Source organism: Corvus moneduloides, chromosome 9, assembly GCF_009650955.1.
Source record: "Corvus moneduloides isolate bCorMon1 chromosome 9, bCorMon1.pri, whole genome shotgun sequence".
Taxonomy (NCBI): Eukaryota; Metazoa; Chordata; class Aves; order Passeriformes; family Corvidae; genus Corvus; species Corvus moneduloides.
The window spans coordinates 16,178,885-16,198,615 of record NC_045484.1 but is presented as its reverse complement, the minus strand read 5'-3'; the positions used below and the strand labels follow the sequence as shown (position 1 = coordinate 16,198,615).

The 19,731-nt window shown below is 37.2% G+C and overlaps 1 protein-coding gene across 9 annotated transcripts in view; it reads right to left on the bottom strand.

Annotated features, from left to right (window-relative positions):
• The window catches only part of HFM1 (helicase for meiosis 1), a 36,331-nt gene extending 23,395 nt beyond the window's left edge, over window positions 1-12,936 (bottom strand). For 6 of the 9 annotated variants that reach the window (XM_032118181.1, XM_032118185.1, XM_032118182.1 and 3 more), the window contains exons 1-10: window positions 10,729-12,936; window positions 10,566-10,634; window positions 9,737-9,890; window positions 9,228-9,349; window positions 7,487-7,793; window positions 6,479-6,744; window positions 4,901-4,948; window positions 3,135-3,205; window positions 2,509-2,641; window positions 152-303 (exon numbers count right to left, since the gene is read on the bottom strand). In XM_032118181.1, coding sequence (XP_031974072.1) covers window positions 152-303; window positions 2,509-2,641; window positions 3,135-3,205; window positions 4,901-4,948; window positions 6,479-6,744; window positions 7,487-7,793; window positions 9,228-9,349; window positions 9,737-9,890; window positions 10,566-10,634; window positions 10,729-10,789 — 1,383 coding nt within the window. In that variant the 5' untranslated portion in view covers window positions 10,790-12,936. The remainder of the gene's footprint in view (window positions 1-151; window positions 304-2,508; window positions 2,642-3,134; window positions 3,206-4,900; window positions 4,949-6,478; window positions 6,745-7,486; window positions 7,794-9,227; window positions 9,350-9,736; window positions 9,891-10,565; window positions 10,635-10,728) is intronic. The other 3 variants (XM_032118183.1, XM_032118186.1, XM_032118190.1) reach the window with 3 other exon arrangements.
• Between the last annotated feature and the right edge of the window lie 6,795 nt (window positions 12,937-19,731).

Here is a 19,731-nt window from a genome sequence, read left to right as displayed (position 1 = left end):
GAACTGAGAGTATGTACAGCAGTGTGCAAACAAAAGGATCATAAAATTGCTATGTATTACAAAAAAAAGGAGCAGTCCTAGCAGCATACAAATACAAGACTGCTAATGTCTGTTTATTCTAAGTTCTTACAAGAACTGGAATGAAACCTACAGGTGTAGTGATAATAATGTCAGCATGATGTATTTCAAATAAATCATCCATCAGTGTATCTCCTGTCAGTTCCTTGCAGGTCAGTCCTATAGGTCCAAATTTTTCTTTCCAGTCATCAAAACGCTGACTGCATAGGGCTTTTATTGGAGCCACTAAAAACAATACCAAATAATGAAAATTAAATCAGGAAAACCAAATCTTCAACTGTATTAAAAATGTATGCATTTAGTTTCTTTAGTAAGATGCCTTCTTGAATTTAATTTCCCTAATTTTCAGCTTTGCTTCCAGAACCATAAAATCTGTAACTGGTGTTACTGCCCTTATTATCCTACTCCACGTGCACAATCAGTGTTGAGGTTTGGGCCCTAGTTCTTCCCATCAGCAAACAGAAACAGAACCCTTTAATTAAGATTATTTATGCTCTCTCTTAATCCTGTATCCTGTTGGGTTTGATTTTTTTTGCAGTACCACATGGAAACAATCATTCAGCTATCAAAGGATTTCTCACAGATGGAAGAAACCACAGGAAATACATCTTTTCTAATGGAAGATCATACAAATACCAACCTTTTCCCAGTTAAGAATGATTTGAGTGCTCTGTATTCAGAGAGAAAAGAGGTTATATATGAGAAACCATCCAAGAGCAAGAGACAGACTTTTATTTCTTCTGGTATTCTATCTAAATCAAATGTACAATTACGTGTAGGGTCATACCAAGCAGCTAACACAGCAGGTAGCCGTTCTCATGCTGGTCCTCATGAACAGACTCCTAAAACAATCTACTCATATTCATTTTCCTGAGGATACACAGTGTACTTTTGCAGATTCTTTTTTTTCCAGAAATCAGATGTAATTCTCAATAAAGATTGATATTAACAACACACGTAAGGCTATACTGGATGATTAATCTATATGGAAAATGCAGTGATTTAAGAGAAAGAGGCAATCTATGCATGACCTGAAAACAGCCCTAGTATAACAGATCTTGCAGTGAATGCATTCTAGGTTAGTTAGGGCCACTGGAATACCAATGATTTCTGCATATTAGCTTGCAAATGATCCCTAAAAGGAAGAGATTTAAAGAACCAGTCTCTACTTCAGAAAGAGGTGTAAAATCTCATAAGAGTATCAGAGAAATAATTAGCTTCAGAAAGCTACCAGCAAGTAACTCACAAAATCACAAAGCTAATCATCTTTAGCAATGCAAGAATGCGAGAAGCAAGTGATCGCTCCTGAACTACAGTCCTTCGATGCAAAACTACTGGCAAACAACTCTACAGAACTACTGCAAGCTAATTCACATACATGGGGCCACTGATGAACCAGACACCAGTGCTCACACCAGCAGGACATAGTCTGATTACCACCTCTGTTCCAACATTCAGAAAACTGACAAGTCCCCTTCTCCATCATTGTGGAACCTGGAAAGGTCAGCAGATCTAACTCCACTAGCAGGTAACTGCTTCCTTACTGACAGTTCCAACCAACCAACTTGTATCAACTCTACCACAGCAAGCAGAAATTCTTACCATACACTCAGCCTTGTTCAGCTGACCGAGAACCTGTAGCACATGCCTGTTTCTAAGATCAGTTCACAATTCAGAAACTCTAAAGCAACACTAGCTTTATTGTAAGAAGTTGAAAAAAAGTGAATTAAAAAAAAGGAATATGAAGCTTTTGTAAATATAAGGATGAAACCTTTAATAGTAAGACTGACAAATATATCACTGTATTAATAAACTAAAACTGAGACAAAAATCACCAATTTAATCCAATTTACATGATATGAACTCAGTTTTCCAGGAAGGAAAGAAAAAAAAATGTAATTGGTGTGACTATCTCCAAGTATTTTCATATTCCTACACAGATCAATTAAACTCATGAAGATCACAGTTCTGGTATCTCTGAGGTAGTATACAGAAAACAGCAGGAAACCTTGCCAGGTAAGTGAATACTGGAAAATATGATCTTCATCTCAGAGCAACAGACAGCCATACAAAAGATAGTGTCAGCCAGAAATCATGCACTCAGAATTTGTTTTAGTTTCTTTTGCTTTCTCCTTACCTTTTTGTGTACATCTTGCCTTCTTGGAGGACAAACTGCTTACAAGATTTTCTAATTTTTATTTGTATAGGCAATGCTGAACACTACAATTACACAACACTGTTAAATATTAATAATAGTTACAATGGTAACACAAATAAACACTAAACCGACTTCTTAAAGAATGAAGGCGGTTGCAATTTCTTAATGTATTTAATCTCTATATTATTCCTGGACTCACTCCAGATCTCTGCATTTGCAGAATGACATCTTCTACTCTGTCACCAAAATGTTTAAAGCTGCAGAATACTTACTATAAACAACTTTAATATTTAACCAAGGCTGTGGGACTTCCATGAGTAATCTGGTAATAGCTAGCTCAAACATTACAGTCTTTCCAGAGCCAGTTGGAGCACAAATCACAAAGTTCCTATCTGTATATAAAAGCTAGGAAAGAATTGCCAAGTACTGTTAAGTTTACAACAATGACAAATTAAAGTTTTGCATGATTGTGCTTCCTTCCCACACATTTTATCCTCCACTGTCTTAGAAGCCAGATATGTCCATGTCAGGCTCCCTCATTTTCCTGTGACAAGACTGATTCTTCCCTCTTTCCTCCTCCGCAGTGTCACTCACCCATGTCACTCACTCACTCACTCATCCACCCACCCTTCCCCCATGCAAATATATTACTAATCTGTATGCATAAATATAAATATAATTCTTATCTTCACACAAATGTATTTTTAACTGAGAAAAACATTTAAAAAGTTCTTCTGGTTTCTTCTTCCACCTAAGCACAACCCTAATAAACTATTCCAGGAAGAGGTTCTAGATAAATTAGAGTTTTCTAACCCCTTTCATGTTCTGAATATCAAAGTACCACTTAAATTTATTTACAAAGTACTACTTGCAGCTGCAGTTTATGTTCCATACTTACATCGTCCAAAGCTTTTGACTGTGCATAGTTAAAATATGGGAACTCCTTAAAAATACTTCTAAATTGTGTAGCTTGAGAGCATTAAGGAATTTAAAATACTACAGTGTAAATTACAAAATTTTGGAATGTAAGTGCATCTTGTTCTTGTAATCTAAATGCAAACTTAAAACATACCACAATACTTCACAGGCTTGTAAAAAGTTATCCAAAAGTAACCTATTAAATGATTCAGTAGTTTTAGATTCTTGGTGTGCCATATATTCTGTATCACTGAAAAAACCACAACCTATTTGAGAGGTCTCAGGACTATACCAATAATCAAGAACCTTCTCCCTGGCACAGGCTTCATGGAACAGCATGCAATTACAGAACAGGAAGCTGCAAGGGACAGACCAGATACAAGAACAAGCAGAACACTGCTGTTAGCCTATCTAAGGTGTCAGTGGTCATATAATATTTGTAATATAACACAAATTAATTAGCATAATATTGTATGTCCAGATATAACAGTAGCAAACAAATTCACCTATGATCACTTACTGCTGACTGTGATTTTAAAGATATTTTTCAGTTGCCAATAATGTGTGTTCTTCAGACAACACACATTTAAGTTTTTATCTAAAAAATGTGGAAGATGAAAAGAGAGCATTGTTAGGTTACAAATCCAGACGAGTGATCTGAGCCTTGTCTGGACTTGCAGTGCAGCCACACAAGCAGACTGACTGTAACCATCTCATCAGGCTGAGGATGAGCACACTGTCAGGTATGACACCGACAGCAACAAGAACAACAAACTGCTAAGGCCTCGGATCCATGTTACAGTAAATGACTGCAGAGGAAAAGATACAGGAGTAAAGCAAGAAATAAAAACAGTTAAACATTAAAAATGGGGAAAGATAAGCAAGTAACATTAGACTAAAGAAGTACTTTTAAGAAAAAACTTATTTAAAATTGCTGCTCTAAATAAGTGATCTGTTTTCAAACTGCAAAGCATTAATGACTGTAATTGGTAAATTCACAACAATGGAGTCCTTATTCATTTTGAAAATTATGACTTTTTAAAGGTATTTACATGAATTTAAGGTGCCTGAATATAGACATATCCTCTTTCTGATATTTAACCCACCATTTGACAAGTTACTAGAAATAAAATATTGAAAAGACTATGTAAAAAAAAAAAATTGACAGATAGAGATGAACAGTCTATTATATTACATGTTTAAGGCAGGGCCAAGAAGAAAGAAAATTATGGTAAAATCTGCTTAAAGAACCAGTGGAAATACAGTATAGGCACACTACAACCTCAGTACAGACCAACAAGGAATACCTGAAGTTAATTTTCTTCTAAGAAGATTCCATTTTCCTAGTAAGACTAAATAATAATTCAATTTTCCTTTATTTAAAGTGTATGGGGATACATGTGTATATGTGTGTTTGCATATAAAATGGCTGAAATATATATTATGCAAATTAAAATTTTACATTTTACGTTTTAAAGTTTTGATGATAAAAATTGAATGTTTGAAATAAGAATAAGCTTTTTTAGGAATGAATGATCTACAAGTTGTCTTATTTTCATTCTAGCTTTGGAAGTCAAAAGGATAAACACCTATTCAACACTTGATTCCCAGCATTATACTACAAATTGAAACTCTTACAATGGCATGCATTAATTCCTATGGCTACAAATTAAACACTATAATTTTGCAAATGTAAAAGCACTGTAATAAAATCAGGAAATTCAGATACAGCAAATACAAGGATACGTATTTCTGTAACAGCCCTCAAAATTTCCAATTTTCTTCCTGTAGTTCCTAAAGAAGTAAAAATAGTACATTTATAAAACCAGATTAATTTTCAACCAATACCCAGGACAAATATCTTCTTGACCCCCAGCTGTGTATTCTGTAAGGAGCTTCAAGGCTATAATAAGGTCCAGGTGATATAAAGGAGATGATGGTATAGGACAAGGTCACTAGCTCATCATTTGAAAGGACCATCATGATGGCCCTTTGATAAACTTACTCCAGTTTAAGGATGTCTTGCACATACCAGGGATTCAAAACTTGATGCAGTATCTAGGTGTGGTCTCAAAAGTGCCAAGAAAGGGATAATACTTCTCTTAACTCCCTAGCTGTGTTAACAAAGCCCAGGATGCTGTTGGCCTTTGTTACTGCTAGGACACGCTGCTCACTCAAGTTCAGCAAGCTGTCTGCCAGACCCCAGGCACTTTTCCACAGAGCTGCCCCCAGTCACACCATCCCAGGGGAACCACAGGGTTCTTCTCTTTCCCTGGGGCAGGACTGTGGATTTGTTCCTGCTGTTTCATGAGATTGCTGTCAACCCCCTCCTCAAGGGCAGACCCCTGCAGTACTCCACTTGTAGCTGGCACGTGGGCAGTGTGACCCATTAACCACCACCCTCTGAGCTCAGCCAGCCATTTTTACACCATGCAGTTGATGATCCACTCCCAGTGCCCTACTGTATAACAGTATCCCTACTGGATAGCAGAATGTTGTGGAAGACGGTGTTTCTCAATCACTCTGCGATTCTATGAAAACCCATGCTGAAGGCAAAGTAAATGATATCCGCTGCTATCCCCACAGCCACAAATCGGATCACCACTGCTCATTAGGCAATCAGACAGGAATTGTGCTTTTCATTCCTGACCTGTTTCCAAATCCCATCCTAAGCCACCGCTCTGCCCTACATTTTTCTGCTAGAAATAATTTTCTACGCCATATTTCTGTAGCAGTTAGACAGGCATACAAGGTACATTCCACAGATGTGTCATGTCCCAAAAAGTCGAAAATCTAGAAATAAACTGCACTTAGTTAAAAACTATTAAAAGTAAAAAAGAATTTCTATACCAAGTATTTTATCATTTCATCAAAGTCTTACCACTTCCCTCCATTTTCCAGGTATCTCCCACTCAAAATCTATTTCTACAAAGATACAAATATGAGCCACACCACAAATAAACATTTCATTTTCAATTTCTGGTTTCAAATGAAGATGAAACTCTACCACGTGAAGGGACAAGGCTGGTTTCTTTTCAAATTGCTTAGGGGATGTGAAGTGACATTTTCAAATAGCTTCACATGACTTAGCACTTCTGAAAACGTGAATCTGCTTCATAAATTGTTTAGCCAGTTCATATTAAACAACAACACAATTAAGTTCCACAGGATTGCAATACATTCTATCAATTTTAGCCAATTATCTCACCTTGAGCTGGTGGGAAAATGTTCTTCACTCTACCTCAGATCTTGGATACCTTTTATTATTATATAACAAAGACAGACAATGGACTATTTTTCTTGAAATAGAGTAAAAATAATTACCTGTCATATCCAGAATCTCTGAAGCATTAGAAAATGATTGAATTTTAATTCCATTTTCAGACACAAGCTCCTCATTATTTACCCTATGCAAAGTAAAATCTGGATCTTTAGTTATTGGAGCATGATGATTATTTCTCCATAAACCTTCTTTTGTCACTTCTTTCACGTTTTCACTTGTATTTAAGTAAGTACCAATTTCTTTCATATCAACAGAGTCAGCTTTAAGTTCTGTATTTTTATACGTGTTGCCAGACTTTTTAAATAACCTGCAAAAGTTCCAGAAGTTTCACTAGCTTGTTGTAATGTTACAGTTTATCTAATGTTTGAAAACTATATATATTTGCATTAGAAGAAGAACTAGCAATATAAATACAATTGTATCTAACTTTATATAATCTGACCTGAAGACTCTTTCAAGATACATTTTAACTTCACTTTCATTCCAGAAAGAACATGAAAGAATAAATTGCCTGTCCAGATGGGCTCTGACTCCCAATAGCAGATTAACTTTGAATTTCTGCATCACTAAAACCAATAAAGACATCCAGATTCTGAGGAGTGGGAGGAGCTGGACATAGAAGAGCAGTTTATTTGCCTCCCAGGCAGCACTGAAATCACACTGAGAACTGCTCAAGATATTCCTGACTGGCTGACCTCTGCTCTGCAGAGCAAATTATCTCAGCCTTCTTGCTTGTTACCATGCAGATAAAGAATTCAGAGCAGTATCTTCCAAAAGCTTGGTTATCTAATAATTTCTTTAAACTTTGTGCAACAAACCTCATGCTTATTTTTTTCATGAGTGAGGCTGAGCTCAGGACACATTTAATTAAAGTACTAAAATATTGCTAAGAAGAAACATTTTTTTCCTTATACTGAAAGAATTACCATCTGGAGCCTGCTGAAATACCTTCAATTGAAGGATCCCAAACTTTTGTGTTCAACAGATTTATCTAAAATAATAACATGATTCTGACAGTGATAAATTATCTGAGTTGACTAGACATGTACCTTTTTCTTAATGTCGAATGGACACTCTCATCATCACTGTTTTCTAAAAAATCATTTAATGCGTTATTTTGCGGTCGCTGAGAAAAATCTATGACTCTTCTAGATTTATTTTCATCAGAAGAGAGAAAAGATGAAACCACTTTCATGTTTTCACGCTGAAAACTAATTTGATCTCTTTCTCCTAGACTTAGTTGCAGGACTTCTTTTTCAGGGGCTATGCCAAAATAAACAGGTGCCGATGATTTATCTTCTACTTCCTCTGTGTTACTCTTACATTGTTCTGTAAACTTCTCGTGCTTTCTTCCTGCTACAAAACCAATAAATTACTATTTCATTAATATTCATATTCTTATTCATAGTCATTTAATCAAATATCTTTCACATGGAATCAGCCAAATTCACATATATTATACAAACTGGTATTTCTATCTCATTGCAAGAACTTTAGTGTATATTTTATGACTTATGCTAATGAATGTAATGCATGCATTGTCAATCAAAAAGTATTAAAAATAAGGTCCCTTTCTTTCCTTCCTATGCAAAGTAAAGGATAAAAACTATTCCTCAGAACTACAAAACAGTATGTATGACAGAATTCTTCACCCTGTCCCAGAATAAAGATGGTCTTTTAAAAAAATGACACAATGACCAAGCTTGAAGTTCCTGATACAAACAGCTAAATTAAACACTGCAGTTGCAACAGTCGGAAGTGGTATTGCTGTTGGTGACAGCCTGGTGTCATAACCTTCTCGGTTAACTACCACATTTTTCAAGGTTCTTAGTAGGATCAGTGTCCTGATCTGGCTGACCAGATCAACAAGCATTGCTGTTGGCAAAAGGAAGGCAAAGGCAGGAACAGAAATAAGCAACTAAATGCAACAAGATAACAAAACAGTTCTATTTTGCAGTCTTAATTTCAACGCTATTCATCTAGAAACTCAAAATTACAATGCCCTGTTTGTGACACAACCTCAACAGTTCTAATTCTGCAAACACCAAAAAGCTTATTTGAATAAGTAGCTCCAAATGGAATCACTCTTGCATGAAGTAGAAAAAAACCCCACCATTTAGTATAATTCCTAAATAGAGAGTATCATAAATCAGCACAGCAGCTAAGAAATGCAGAAATCTAGTTCACAGAGATAAAGCAAAAAATTCTTTAAAATAAATTTCCTTAAGATAATCCTGAATGTCTAGGAATATGCCACATAGCAGCAACTAATAACCAGATTCAAATTTAGCCTCCTGAGTGATTTGATTAAAGTCCCAAAAATGAAGAAAAAAGTGTCACATAAACTCTCTGTTCCTTGGGTGGGAGACAGGCCATCAGATCCATGTGATAACATCATGCCCTTACAACCACTTCACATTGTGTTTCAATGCTTTGTGAAACAATATGCAGTAACTGAAATTTTGATTATACTTCTTACCTTGCCCACTTCTGCACAGTAAACTTGTGGCATGTATATGCCTAAAGAGAACTGCTATGCTCCTGGCACATTGAACACCATCATTCTCAACTCAAATACATTCTTTGTCTCTACTTGCATACCTAGAATATTTCATATTCCACAGCAAAAGAGGAATGATCTGTCACACTAATTACTTGTTAAGTAATTTAATGTCAATGTCAAGTATTATGATTTAGTCAGACTTTGCAGGTTTATGCGTGGACTTGATCCTCTTAACATCTTTTCCAACCTTTCCAGCAATTCTGGGATTCTGTTCTATGATACTTTACCCTTATGAGTGCTGGCTGAGTTTTCTTCCAGTTCCCTCTGTAGCTCCTCTGCAGCTGGAATTTCAGCAATAGCTGGAGCAGGTGCAATAAACCAAGTCTTACGCTCTTCATTTTCCAGACACCTATTTTTAACACACAAACGTGAGGTAAAAAGCACTTTTTAAGCACCCTCCACAACAACTAGCTCAAAATCACTAATCATAAATAACCCATTGTTTCTCCTGCTAAAACATATTCTTGTTCTTCAATTCATGTGACTTTTAATAACATAAAATTAAAGAGACAAAACCTCTGCTAACCCCAATTTCTTATAGCCCTAAGATACACCTGCATCATTGAATGTGCTTGGAGAAACATTTCAAAGTATGGGTTATGGACCTAGAAATTTCTAGCCCCACATTTCTATCAGTAGACAAAAAAGTGAGTCATAAGAAAAAACACTGCTATAAATTGATTCAGTATGGAAAAACCTGGAAAACAATTATATATATCTAACAATAAAGATTTACCTTTGTCTCATATCTGGTTTTTCATAAAATAAATTATCCAGTGAAAAGATCATGTCTGCAGAGTTGAACATTTTTATATCAAATGGGAAGTCTCTTAGTCTTCTAAGGGCAGCACAAGCAACCGTAAAACTGAAATTACTAGACTTGAACCTGTCTAAAGCAATAGAAAGTTTATTAGTTATAAGTGCCAATATTTAATTTCTATAATGTTTTCTTTTAGAGCTCTTGACTGCATTCTTAATTCTTCTTCAAATAGAGAATCTCTCTCCTGATAAAACATGGTTCCTATTACTTCTGACTAAAAAAGCCCTGTAGGGCAGCACTTGAAGCAACCTTTACTACCATGACGTATCTGGGAGGGAAAAGAGGGTAGGAGTGAAGATCCAGATAAAGTTTATGTTAAAGTATTTAATTTCTGAGAACAATGCTAAGATTTAGCCTAGAGAAGAGAAAAATGAGGGGACACCTCATCACATTCTACAACTTCCTGGTGAGGGGAAGAGGAGGGGCAGGCATTGATCTCTTCCCTGTGGTGACCAGTTATAGGACCCAAGAGAATGGCCTGAAATCGTGTCAGGGTAGGTTTAGCTTGGAGATTAGAAAAAGGTTTTCACCCAGAGGGTGGCTGGGCACTGGAACAGGCTCCCCAGGGAAGTGCTCACAGCACCAGCCTGACAGGTTCAAGATGCATTTGGACAATGCTCTCAGGCACATGGTGTGACTCCTGGGGTGTCCTGTGCAGGGCCAGGAGTTGGACTCGATGATCCCTGTGAGTCCCTTCCAACTCAGTATATTCTGTGATTATTTTATACAACTGCAGCCAATATACCTTTTCTCCAATTGTTTTTGTTATGATCACAGTCTGTCACATTTTTGCAAAACAAAATTATACTGTTACCTAAAAAAAAAAAAAAAAATTATACTGCTAGCCAACAATTATTTTAATTTACAAGCAAATGACACTTTTTAAAACCTACATGCAAATTGCTTACCTGGGTAATTGGAGTATGGGCCTGACACCCTAATGCTGTTAACAGGTTTGTTCTGAAACATTAGGACCAGAGATAATTTCTAAATTATTTATTATTTACATTAGTATTAAAAATACTCCAGCTAACTTAAATGTTTTTCATTTAGCACCATCTGTAGACATTAGAAATGCTTCTTTATGTGTTTCTGTTGAGAAGTTTTAAAACTCCTAATTTTGCTTGAGGACAACTTTAAAAAACAAAGATATTACTAAAAGAATACCACACAAATGATTTTGTGAGTCAAAAATCTTAGATTCACTGAAACAAATGGTAAAACACAAATGAAGTTTATAAAGTTCAATAAAGGCCAACTCTGGAGGTAAAATAACAAAGCAAAGCTTTCTTCTTTATCTACAGAGACAAAACCAAAGGTGACTCTTCTTTTCTACTCCAGCATCTCATTAGCAACATATGAAAGGGATCTTTAAGAGTGCTTTGCAAATAGGCTTCAGGTTTACTTAATTACTGCACACTGTCAGCTGTGAATCAAAAACTTTAAAAGTATTTTTCTTTTACAGAATCTGTAAATCTTCAAATATTCCAGAGCAAGGTTTCAAATTTAAAATAAAAAACATTTTACAATACCAGGAGAATATAGAGCATGTATTCAAAACTGTCTGTGAACACAGTGAAGAACTTCAAAGAAATCTGTCTATGCCCCCTCTACACACGGTAAGCCTGCAGTACCACTTCCGCTAATTTCTGCCACTCCCCCTCCCCGCCAGGTTTTGCCATTTTCCCCTTCACATTAATAAATCTAGAATTTAGAAATCACACAGAAAAGTACAACAAAGGTGTTTCATTTTGCCACCATGTTTTCACATGCTTTTAATGTCAGTAATCTAAAGCAGGAGCTCTCAGGCTTGGTATCAGTAGTGGCAGCAGAAAGTATCTGTGAGGAGCACTAATCAAGTCACACTTATTGAAGTAGTAATAATCTGTGTTAGTGCCTATCCAAGTGAATAACCACTGCTCCATCAGGTTCAAGGAGGTGTAAATACTGCACACCAGTATGAAATGGTTTTCCTACCTCAGGTGGGGAATCATCAATCTATGATTATGCAACTTCCATTTAAATAGTTTGGATTTATGATTACCATCCTTGAACAGCCTTTATTATACACAATGTTTGTTCTCTGGGGCCCCTGCTCTCTACGTGTCATTTATTCTTTGACTAGCTCTATTAATCCCAATTGCTTGATAATGTAAAAGAAAAAATAAAAAGAGATGTCATGGTCATTCTGCAAGACTGGAAATCTAAAAGAAATGCACTCTATGCAGCTCTGCATTCACCCACCTGCTTCAGCTAGGAAACAGTGAAAAAGTCTCTCAGACTTTTAAAGCAAAAGAAGAAAGCAAAAAAGGCAGGGGTGGGAGTGGTGGGGAGGAGCCCAAAACGTTTCCAAGATGGCAAGGAAACAAAGCGTCTTTTCCACGCGCTCAATGCTGTTGGATTCCACAGGGAAAATGCATATTCCAGATGGCAGAATAAGGGAGTAGGTGTTTGCAGGAGCAGCACAGACCACTGATTCACATTTACTAAGGGGTGCTTGCCAAATCCTGTGAGCGACCTCTCTCATGTATCTGCTTTAAGAAACACCTTACTACAGACAAACACGGCAGCCCATGAGGGCGTTTGCTCAGTTTTGAAGCCACTTTGCTTTGCAACTTCCTCCTAAACCAAAACCTTTCCTCAGACCACGTATTTAATCACAGTGTTCTCTCCAGGGGCCCAAAGGGAAGGTCGCAACCCTCAGGGGTGCTGACCCAAACAAACCGCAACTGCCCGGTGCCCCGAAGGCGCGGAGCGCATCCCCAGCTCCCTGCACTGCTCCCCGGCTCCCGCGGGACCCTGAGGCCCCTCACAGCCAGGCTCCCGCTCCCTCCGCTTAGGAAGGAGAACGCTGCCGCTCCCGCCTCACCAACAGCGCCTCCCGCCGCTACTACTGCGCAAAATGGCGGCCGCGGTGGGGCCGCGCGCTTGAGCAGCCTCACCGGGGCCGGAGGGAAGCGGCGATGGCGGCCCGCTCCTCCCCGGCTCTGTGCGCGGCCGGCGCTCCCTCAGGGACTCGGGGCTCCCGCCGTCCCTCCCTCGCCGCTCCGGGGCTCGGGGCTCCCGCCGGCGCGAAATGGAGGGCGGCGCGCCCGCCTCACGCCCGCTGCCTTCCCTCTGAGGGGCGGCCCAGGCGCAGCACCTGACAAACCCCCCACTCGGAAATCGGAAAGGATGGGCCTAAATTCCCCATAAAAACTGTCAAAGAGACACTCGACTGATGCTCGACTTGTAACTTGTCCAAGCATGGAGCTATTGGGAATTACTCTCTTGAAAAGTTCTTACTCACTTCGACCCTGGTGTAAATTAGAAAAGGCTGCTGATTCCTGAGCCGTATGACTCAGTTAGGAAAATGGTTCCTGCAGGAAGAAATAAAGATACTGAAAATATTTATCCTTTCTAGTGGATTTTTGAAAATAAGGTTTTTTCCTTGCTGCTCAAGTGGTGCAACAAAATCCCTCAAATTATATGAATTGAAACAATATTACAAAGTATTTGTAAAATGCAGAATTAGGTTGCTTACCCCCCTCCGCCCCAAAATACTGCAACGTAAAATTCTGGACTTGCCATTGGAGCATAGCTTTTGAACTAGAAAACTTTAAATAAACTGCACAACTGTCTAAGTCTAAATTCTAAGCTGGTTCAAAGCTTCATGACATTCAACAAATACTATAGAGGCAGCAACTGTAAATATGTATTTCCTCAAATATAAATAGATGAAAAGGAGAATATGTTCTCAAATATTGATTGATTTAAACATTAATAATTTTTATTTAATCAATGTTTTTTTCTTTCTTGAAAATATTGATTAATTTTTAACTTTCCATTTCAAATTCTTAGACATTGTTTATGTTTACATAATGAGTGTTTGCTCAAGTTGTGCAAGCCCAGGTCAATTAAGAATTCAATGCAAGAAGTATCATGTTCATTTTTACTATCTGGTGTATATTCAGGTCTTTCCTGTATTTATTCTTCCCTTTAAAAGACTTGCATCAGAATTGTGTCATATGACAATATTCCAAACTTTATAGCACGCATTTAGATGCTTTAACCCACCTCCTCATCTAATTACTGGGCAGACAGCCAAAAGTGAGAAGCACTTCGTTCCTACTTCCAACATGATAGGATCTTGGCCGGCATGGAATAACAAAAGATTTTATAAAGACCTTAGAAAACAATCAGGATTGATAATGAACCCATTGTCTGAAATGATATTCTGAAGCCATCAGTTTTATTCAGTAATCTGAATAAAAGTGGGAAAATGTTTGTGACTATAAGCATGCAGTAAGCATTCATTTTTTGCTTATACTAAATTCTGAAACCAGAAAGCATTTTTCCTTTTTACTATTAGTGAATGCCTTCTTTGCTTCTGGCCTCAGGCAAGTTTCCATCTTCGTTCACAACATCTGCTTTTAGCTGACCAGACTTTAATGTTTAAAGCCATAATACAAACAGTTCATTTTTTAAAGCTATTTTTTTCTTCAATTCCTTTCCCTAGGTGACATCTCCCTCAACACACCCAGAAATCACATAAAATATATAGCAAAGCAGTCTCTCAACTGCTCTGAGACAGTTTAATTTTTGATTTTCCCCAAGCCTAACATCTGATCTGCCATATGTTTTGAGTCTTTCCAGCTCACAGAGATCACATACTAAGTCATAAACTTGCATGTTCTGGAGCAACACAATTAGAAAATCATGAACACCAGACATTGGTCAGTGATCCGTATGATAACAGAACAATTCTCATACTTGCTAAATACAGAGCTGTTAGAAGGTTCAGTTTCCTTCAGAACTTACAAACTGAGCAAATCAGCAACAAATAAATTAAGTACAGAAAAGAAGGAAGATGTAAGTGAGCTCCCAATCGGTGCTGACTTCTCTCAGTTTCCTTTGTTGAGCTTTATCCACAATTTCGGAGACATGACAAAACCATTGGTCTCTAAAAAGCACCCTTCCTCATGGCAGAAATCACTGTGAAATGTTAGAAGGCCTGAAGTCACAGGCAACCCCTGAACTGCATGACTTTTACCAGTGCTTGAGGTGGTTGCAATCATCAATTTATTAATGAAATTGTAAAATTCAATAATTTAAAAAAGAATATTTGCACCTGTAAACTTTTCCAGAAAAATAAAGTACAAATAAAAATACAGCAAAAATGAAGTTACCCAGCTAGGTGAGGAAAAGGGGAGTTTCTTCCATTTTATCATGTTGGCTAGCATTTACAAATGTGGGCCGGATGTTGCACCACCCCTGTAAAAACTTAAAACAGATGAATAACCTGATTTGTGGCAGCTGAAATTACTCACGTGCATAAGTGTTTGCAAGATTGGGTCTTAAGAGAGCTAAACGCGGCTCCCGCTGGGACGTGGCAATCCTGCTCTGCGTGTCCGCCCGAGGGGCTGTCCCAGCGCTGAAACAAGGCACTGCTCCCCAGGGCAGAGCCAGCAGCCTGCTCCTGCGGTGCCCCCAACAGATGCTTCTCCAGGAAGTTTAGCTCTTGAACTTTGATTTTTATGTGGCTAAACTAAAATATTTTTAGCACTATTGGTTTTTTTCATGGCAAAGTGGAGAAAGTGGTCTTTTCTGTACGTTTTTACCTTTGTTTCCTTTTTCAATTTCTTACCCGTATAATTTTTTTCTTACACTTTTAAGAGATGAACTCATCCTACTGAGCCTCTAAGGTATAGACTGACCATCAAGAACTATTTTCATTATATATAGTATTAGTCTTATGCTTCAAATTAACAAAACAAGCACATTCCACATTTACAACTCCGCCCTGAACAAATCGTGTCATGTACAAGCATTTATGTCCTATATAATTAGAGACATTAGCAATTTTCCACATAGACAAAGGAGATATATTGAGTATAGACTTTATAGTTCACATAACTGATACTTTAAAATTCCTATATATCTAAATCAAATCTAAATCAGCTGATGAAATTAGACATATGCAGAAGGAAAGAAAATGAGATTAATGCTGCAGTGATATTTGCTCATTTGGAATACACCTCCTAGGTGGCAAATCATTGCTGCTTCCCCTAAAAATGAAACAAAAAATGTCTCATTGAAAAGTGTCCATGTCTGCTTTTGTACATATGACTAACCTGAAAGTTATATCTGCAACCACTGTTTTGGAAAATACCTGGCTATTTTCATCTTGTCAATTCCAACAATGTACTTTTTTAAAGGTAGGAATGGAATGGATTTTTTTAAGGTAGAGCTATTTTGTGGACATCAGTTCTCAACAGAAGTATAAGGTACAACAAATGCTCTTATTTTATTGGCTTTTTGTTCTAAATTATTATTAATTAATTCTATTTACAGCTATACAGCTAACATCTGGATTCCAGATCCTGTGATGGTTCATGCCCTTTGAAAATGTTTCCTGTCAGAAAAAGTTCTTGCTTTGGATTGGAAATTATAATGCTATAATTGAGAAAAAATGATTCAGAACTCCTGAAAAGTAACATTTTTTTAGCATGCTTCCTTTTATTAGATAAGTGTACTAGGAAAGCTATAGATTTTTTTCCTAGAATAATTTTTTAACTTGTAAAAAAATAAATATTTGTCCATATTCAAGGAACAGAAGAAAATTTGTGGGTTTTGAAAATACAGGTCTAAGATTAATTTTTAGACTACATTTTGTTTTACACATAGCATTTTTATTCACCAAGAAAGTTTATATCTGTTCAAATGTGGTTTATTATTTTGGCAAACAATGATGTGAGGAGCAGATGAGAGGTAAGGAAACCATGACACTGTGGCCACTTACCAACTATGTGTCCGATTCCTCCTCAAGGGAATTTATTTTCTTGGCTTTGTGTGTGCTCCATTTTGTTTGGAAAAAAAAGAAACAAATATTTTAGGTACTGTTGTCTTTGAAATGCTTATCCAAAGATTTCTAGAAAAAGTTCATCTTCCTCACTTTCTGCCTTCCCTGGTCACATCCTAATTATTAAATTTATACTGATTAAGGTTGAATAAAGCAACTCAACCACCAACAGTGTTTAAAGCAGCAGTGTGATCCATATGCAAAGTGTGGGGGGTCCAGCCAGTATGATTAATGGCTTGATGTAGTCAGGGCTAAGACACATATGTATTCCAAAGATAATTCTTTTAATTTAAAACTGTCTTTCCTAGGATGACAGCCTACTTACCCAGTTATTTCTAATAATCTTCCTTACTGTAGCTATGCTGTGCATTTTAAGTTAAACAGCAACAATATGCCAATTAAATTTCTGCAGACTATATGATCTGAACACCCTACAGATCCTTAACTTTTTCAAAGTAGGTCCGTGTATACAGATTTTGTTTGATCTCAGGTTCATGTCAACCTGGTTTTGAAACATACCATAACTAGAAAATGTTTCTTTATGATATGTTAGTTATCAGGAATGTGATCTATACTGATAGAGGAGGAAACAAGTTCATGCACTGATCTTTCTTCAAAAACGAAGTTTATTCTTCTTGCATTAAGGTAGAAAGCACACATTCTTCAAAGTTTATATTTTCTCCCTATTTCAACTTTTAGGATCATTGCCTTAAGCCTTATGATTTTAAATTTACTAATTCAATGCTTGATAATATAATATATTTACTGATACATCAAAAAAAGGTTAAGTGCAAAACTGTGTATCTTGTACACAGGTAACAAATTGTGGTCTAGTCCTGAGGATAGCATTAGCATATTATTGCAGTGCAAGTAATACACAACAGAAAGTACAAGTGCAGAAGTATTGTTCATCCTTACAGATGATGGAACAGACACAAGCCAACCCTCCTGACTCGTATCAGATACCAGGAAATTGTGTTTTACAGCACTTGAACTATGTGGATGTAGAAACTTAACACAACTCGGCCTTTGAAACTGTCCTGTTGTAGATGCTGCAAGATGCAATACACAGGAATGATAAAAGTATCTAATATCAGGATAAGAAGAAATGGCCTCAGGTTGTGCCAGACAAGGTATAGATTGAATATTCTTCATGGAAAGGGTTATCAGGCATTGGAACAGGCTGCCCAGGGAAGTGGTGGAGTGACCATCTGGGGGCCGGTTCAAAAGGTCTGTAAACGTGGTTCTTAGAGACATGGTTTAGTGGTGGACTTGGCAGTGCTGAGTTAACGGTTGGACTTGATGATAGTAAAGGTCTTTTCCAACCGGAAGGATTCTATGATTGTGGTATCTGTTCAGTACCTCATCATAGTCCATGGGTTCATTGACCTTCATGTACAAATCTATCCAATTCTATTGCACAAGTCTCAAAGGCATTTGAACATAATATTTTTTTCCTATTCAAGCAAATTTATACCAAATGTAAATTTATTACCAAATGTAAACTCCAGCAGTATTGTATTTTTTGGACTGAAAATCCTTGTGAAACAAGTATAATTCAAAACTTTAAAGTAGCAAATGTCTTGCATTTTGGAATGCAGTAACTAAATACAGATGTTCAGATTCCAGTTGGGGCACTTGAGGCAATTGTACCAGTTCCTGATATGTTCTGAAAACAAACCCCAAAACAAAACAAGAAATTACATGAGAAACAGCAGAATGGAATGCCTGAATACACTCACATTTAAGAAACTGTCCATCACCACATGGGTTTGTTCCAAGCAAACTGTGGACTTCCAACTGCCAAGCATCTCAGGAGTAGGCACAGTATTAAATAGAACACATTCTGGGAAACTTCCAAACTAAGAAGTAGAGACAATGACTGAAGCTTGGGGACTTCTCACCATCACAAAGACATTTGAGTACAAAAATCCCACTGCACTTTGCCACAAAACGCTGAAGATGGTTTACACAGACTCAACTTATCCTCAAAGTAGCACAACTGCTTTGGTGACAGTGGAGAACCTGAGATATCAACATGTTGCAAAGAAAGAGAAAAACTTCTGTCACACAGAATTTTTGATAAAAATGGAAGAGGCAGCAAGGAACACAGCTGAAAAATGCAGTATGTTGACACACTACCAAAAGAAACAGAGTTAGATATGAAACATTTTTATAACAAGCTGACTACTGACAACGATACAGAAAGTAGGTGACAGCATTTCAAAGTCAAGACATTCTACATACTTGTTGATGTGTTTACAACATAGATGAAAGAGCAGTTTCAAGATTTCACAGAGAAATGCAGGCTGACACGTTGACATTGATAAAGTTTTTAAAACATCTTCTCATATAAGCCTTGAAGAAAACTTTATAATTTGCATATTTAGTCCAGCTATTCACTAATCAACCCTTTCATGTATTAATTCAGACCATATAGACTTACTGGTAAATTTTGTGCTAAGATATTCAGAAGAGGACACATACATTTAAATACACAGAGGAAAGATGGACTGATCAGTGGACTTTGTCTACAGAAGAACTCAGGTTTGTCATAATGGTCTGACAGTTTTGTGAGTCATCTTCTTCTGAAAGGTGATATGTGTGTTTTCTGCTGGAATGTTCTGTAGAAAATTGAAAGCCCTGGCTTCCTATGTAATTCTAAAGATGACTTGGGAATTTATTAAGTCTAGCACATCACTATAAAGTACGGTAGGGTTCTCCCTTCTCATTTTACCAAACAGCATTATAGTATTCACTCAAGATCCCTTCCCTTTCTGTGAAGTGATTTCAGTCCACATCTCCCATCTCATGAATGAAAGCTCCAGTTATTCCACTATTGGGTTTTGTGATCCAAGCTTGTATCAGCTCTTTGAGGGTAAAACCATTTAAAATTGTATGGAATAATTAAGCTTTATGTAGAAAGAGTACATATGTGCCAATATGGCTGTTTGACTCAGGAAAATCCCTTTAGACTTGGGAGACCCCCCCAACAAAATCACTGCATTCCCCTAGGCTACAAGAGAATACTGTCATGTGTGCTCTTGTCCAAATATTTAATACATGCAAA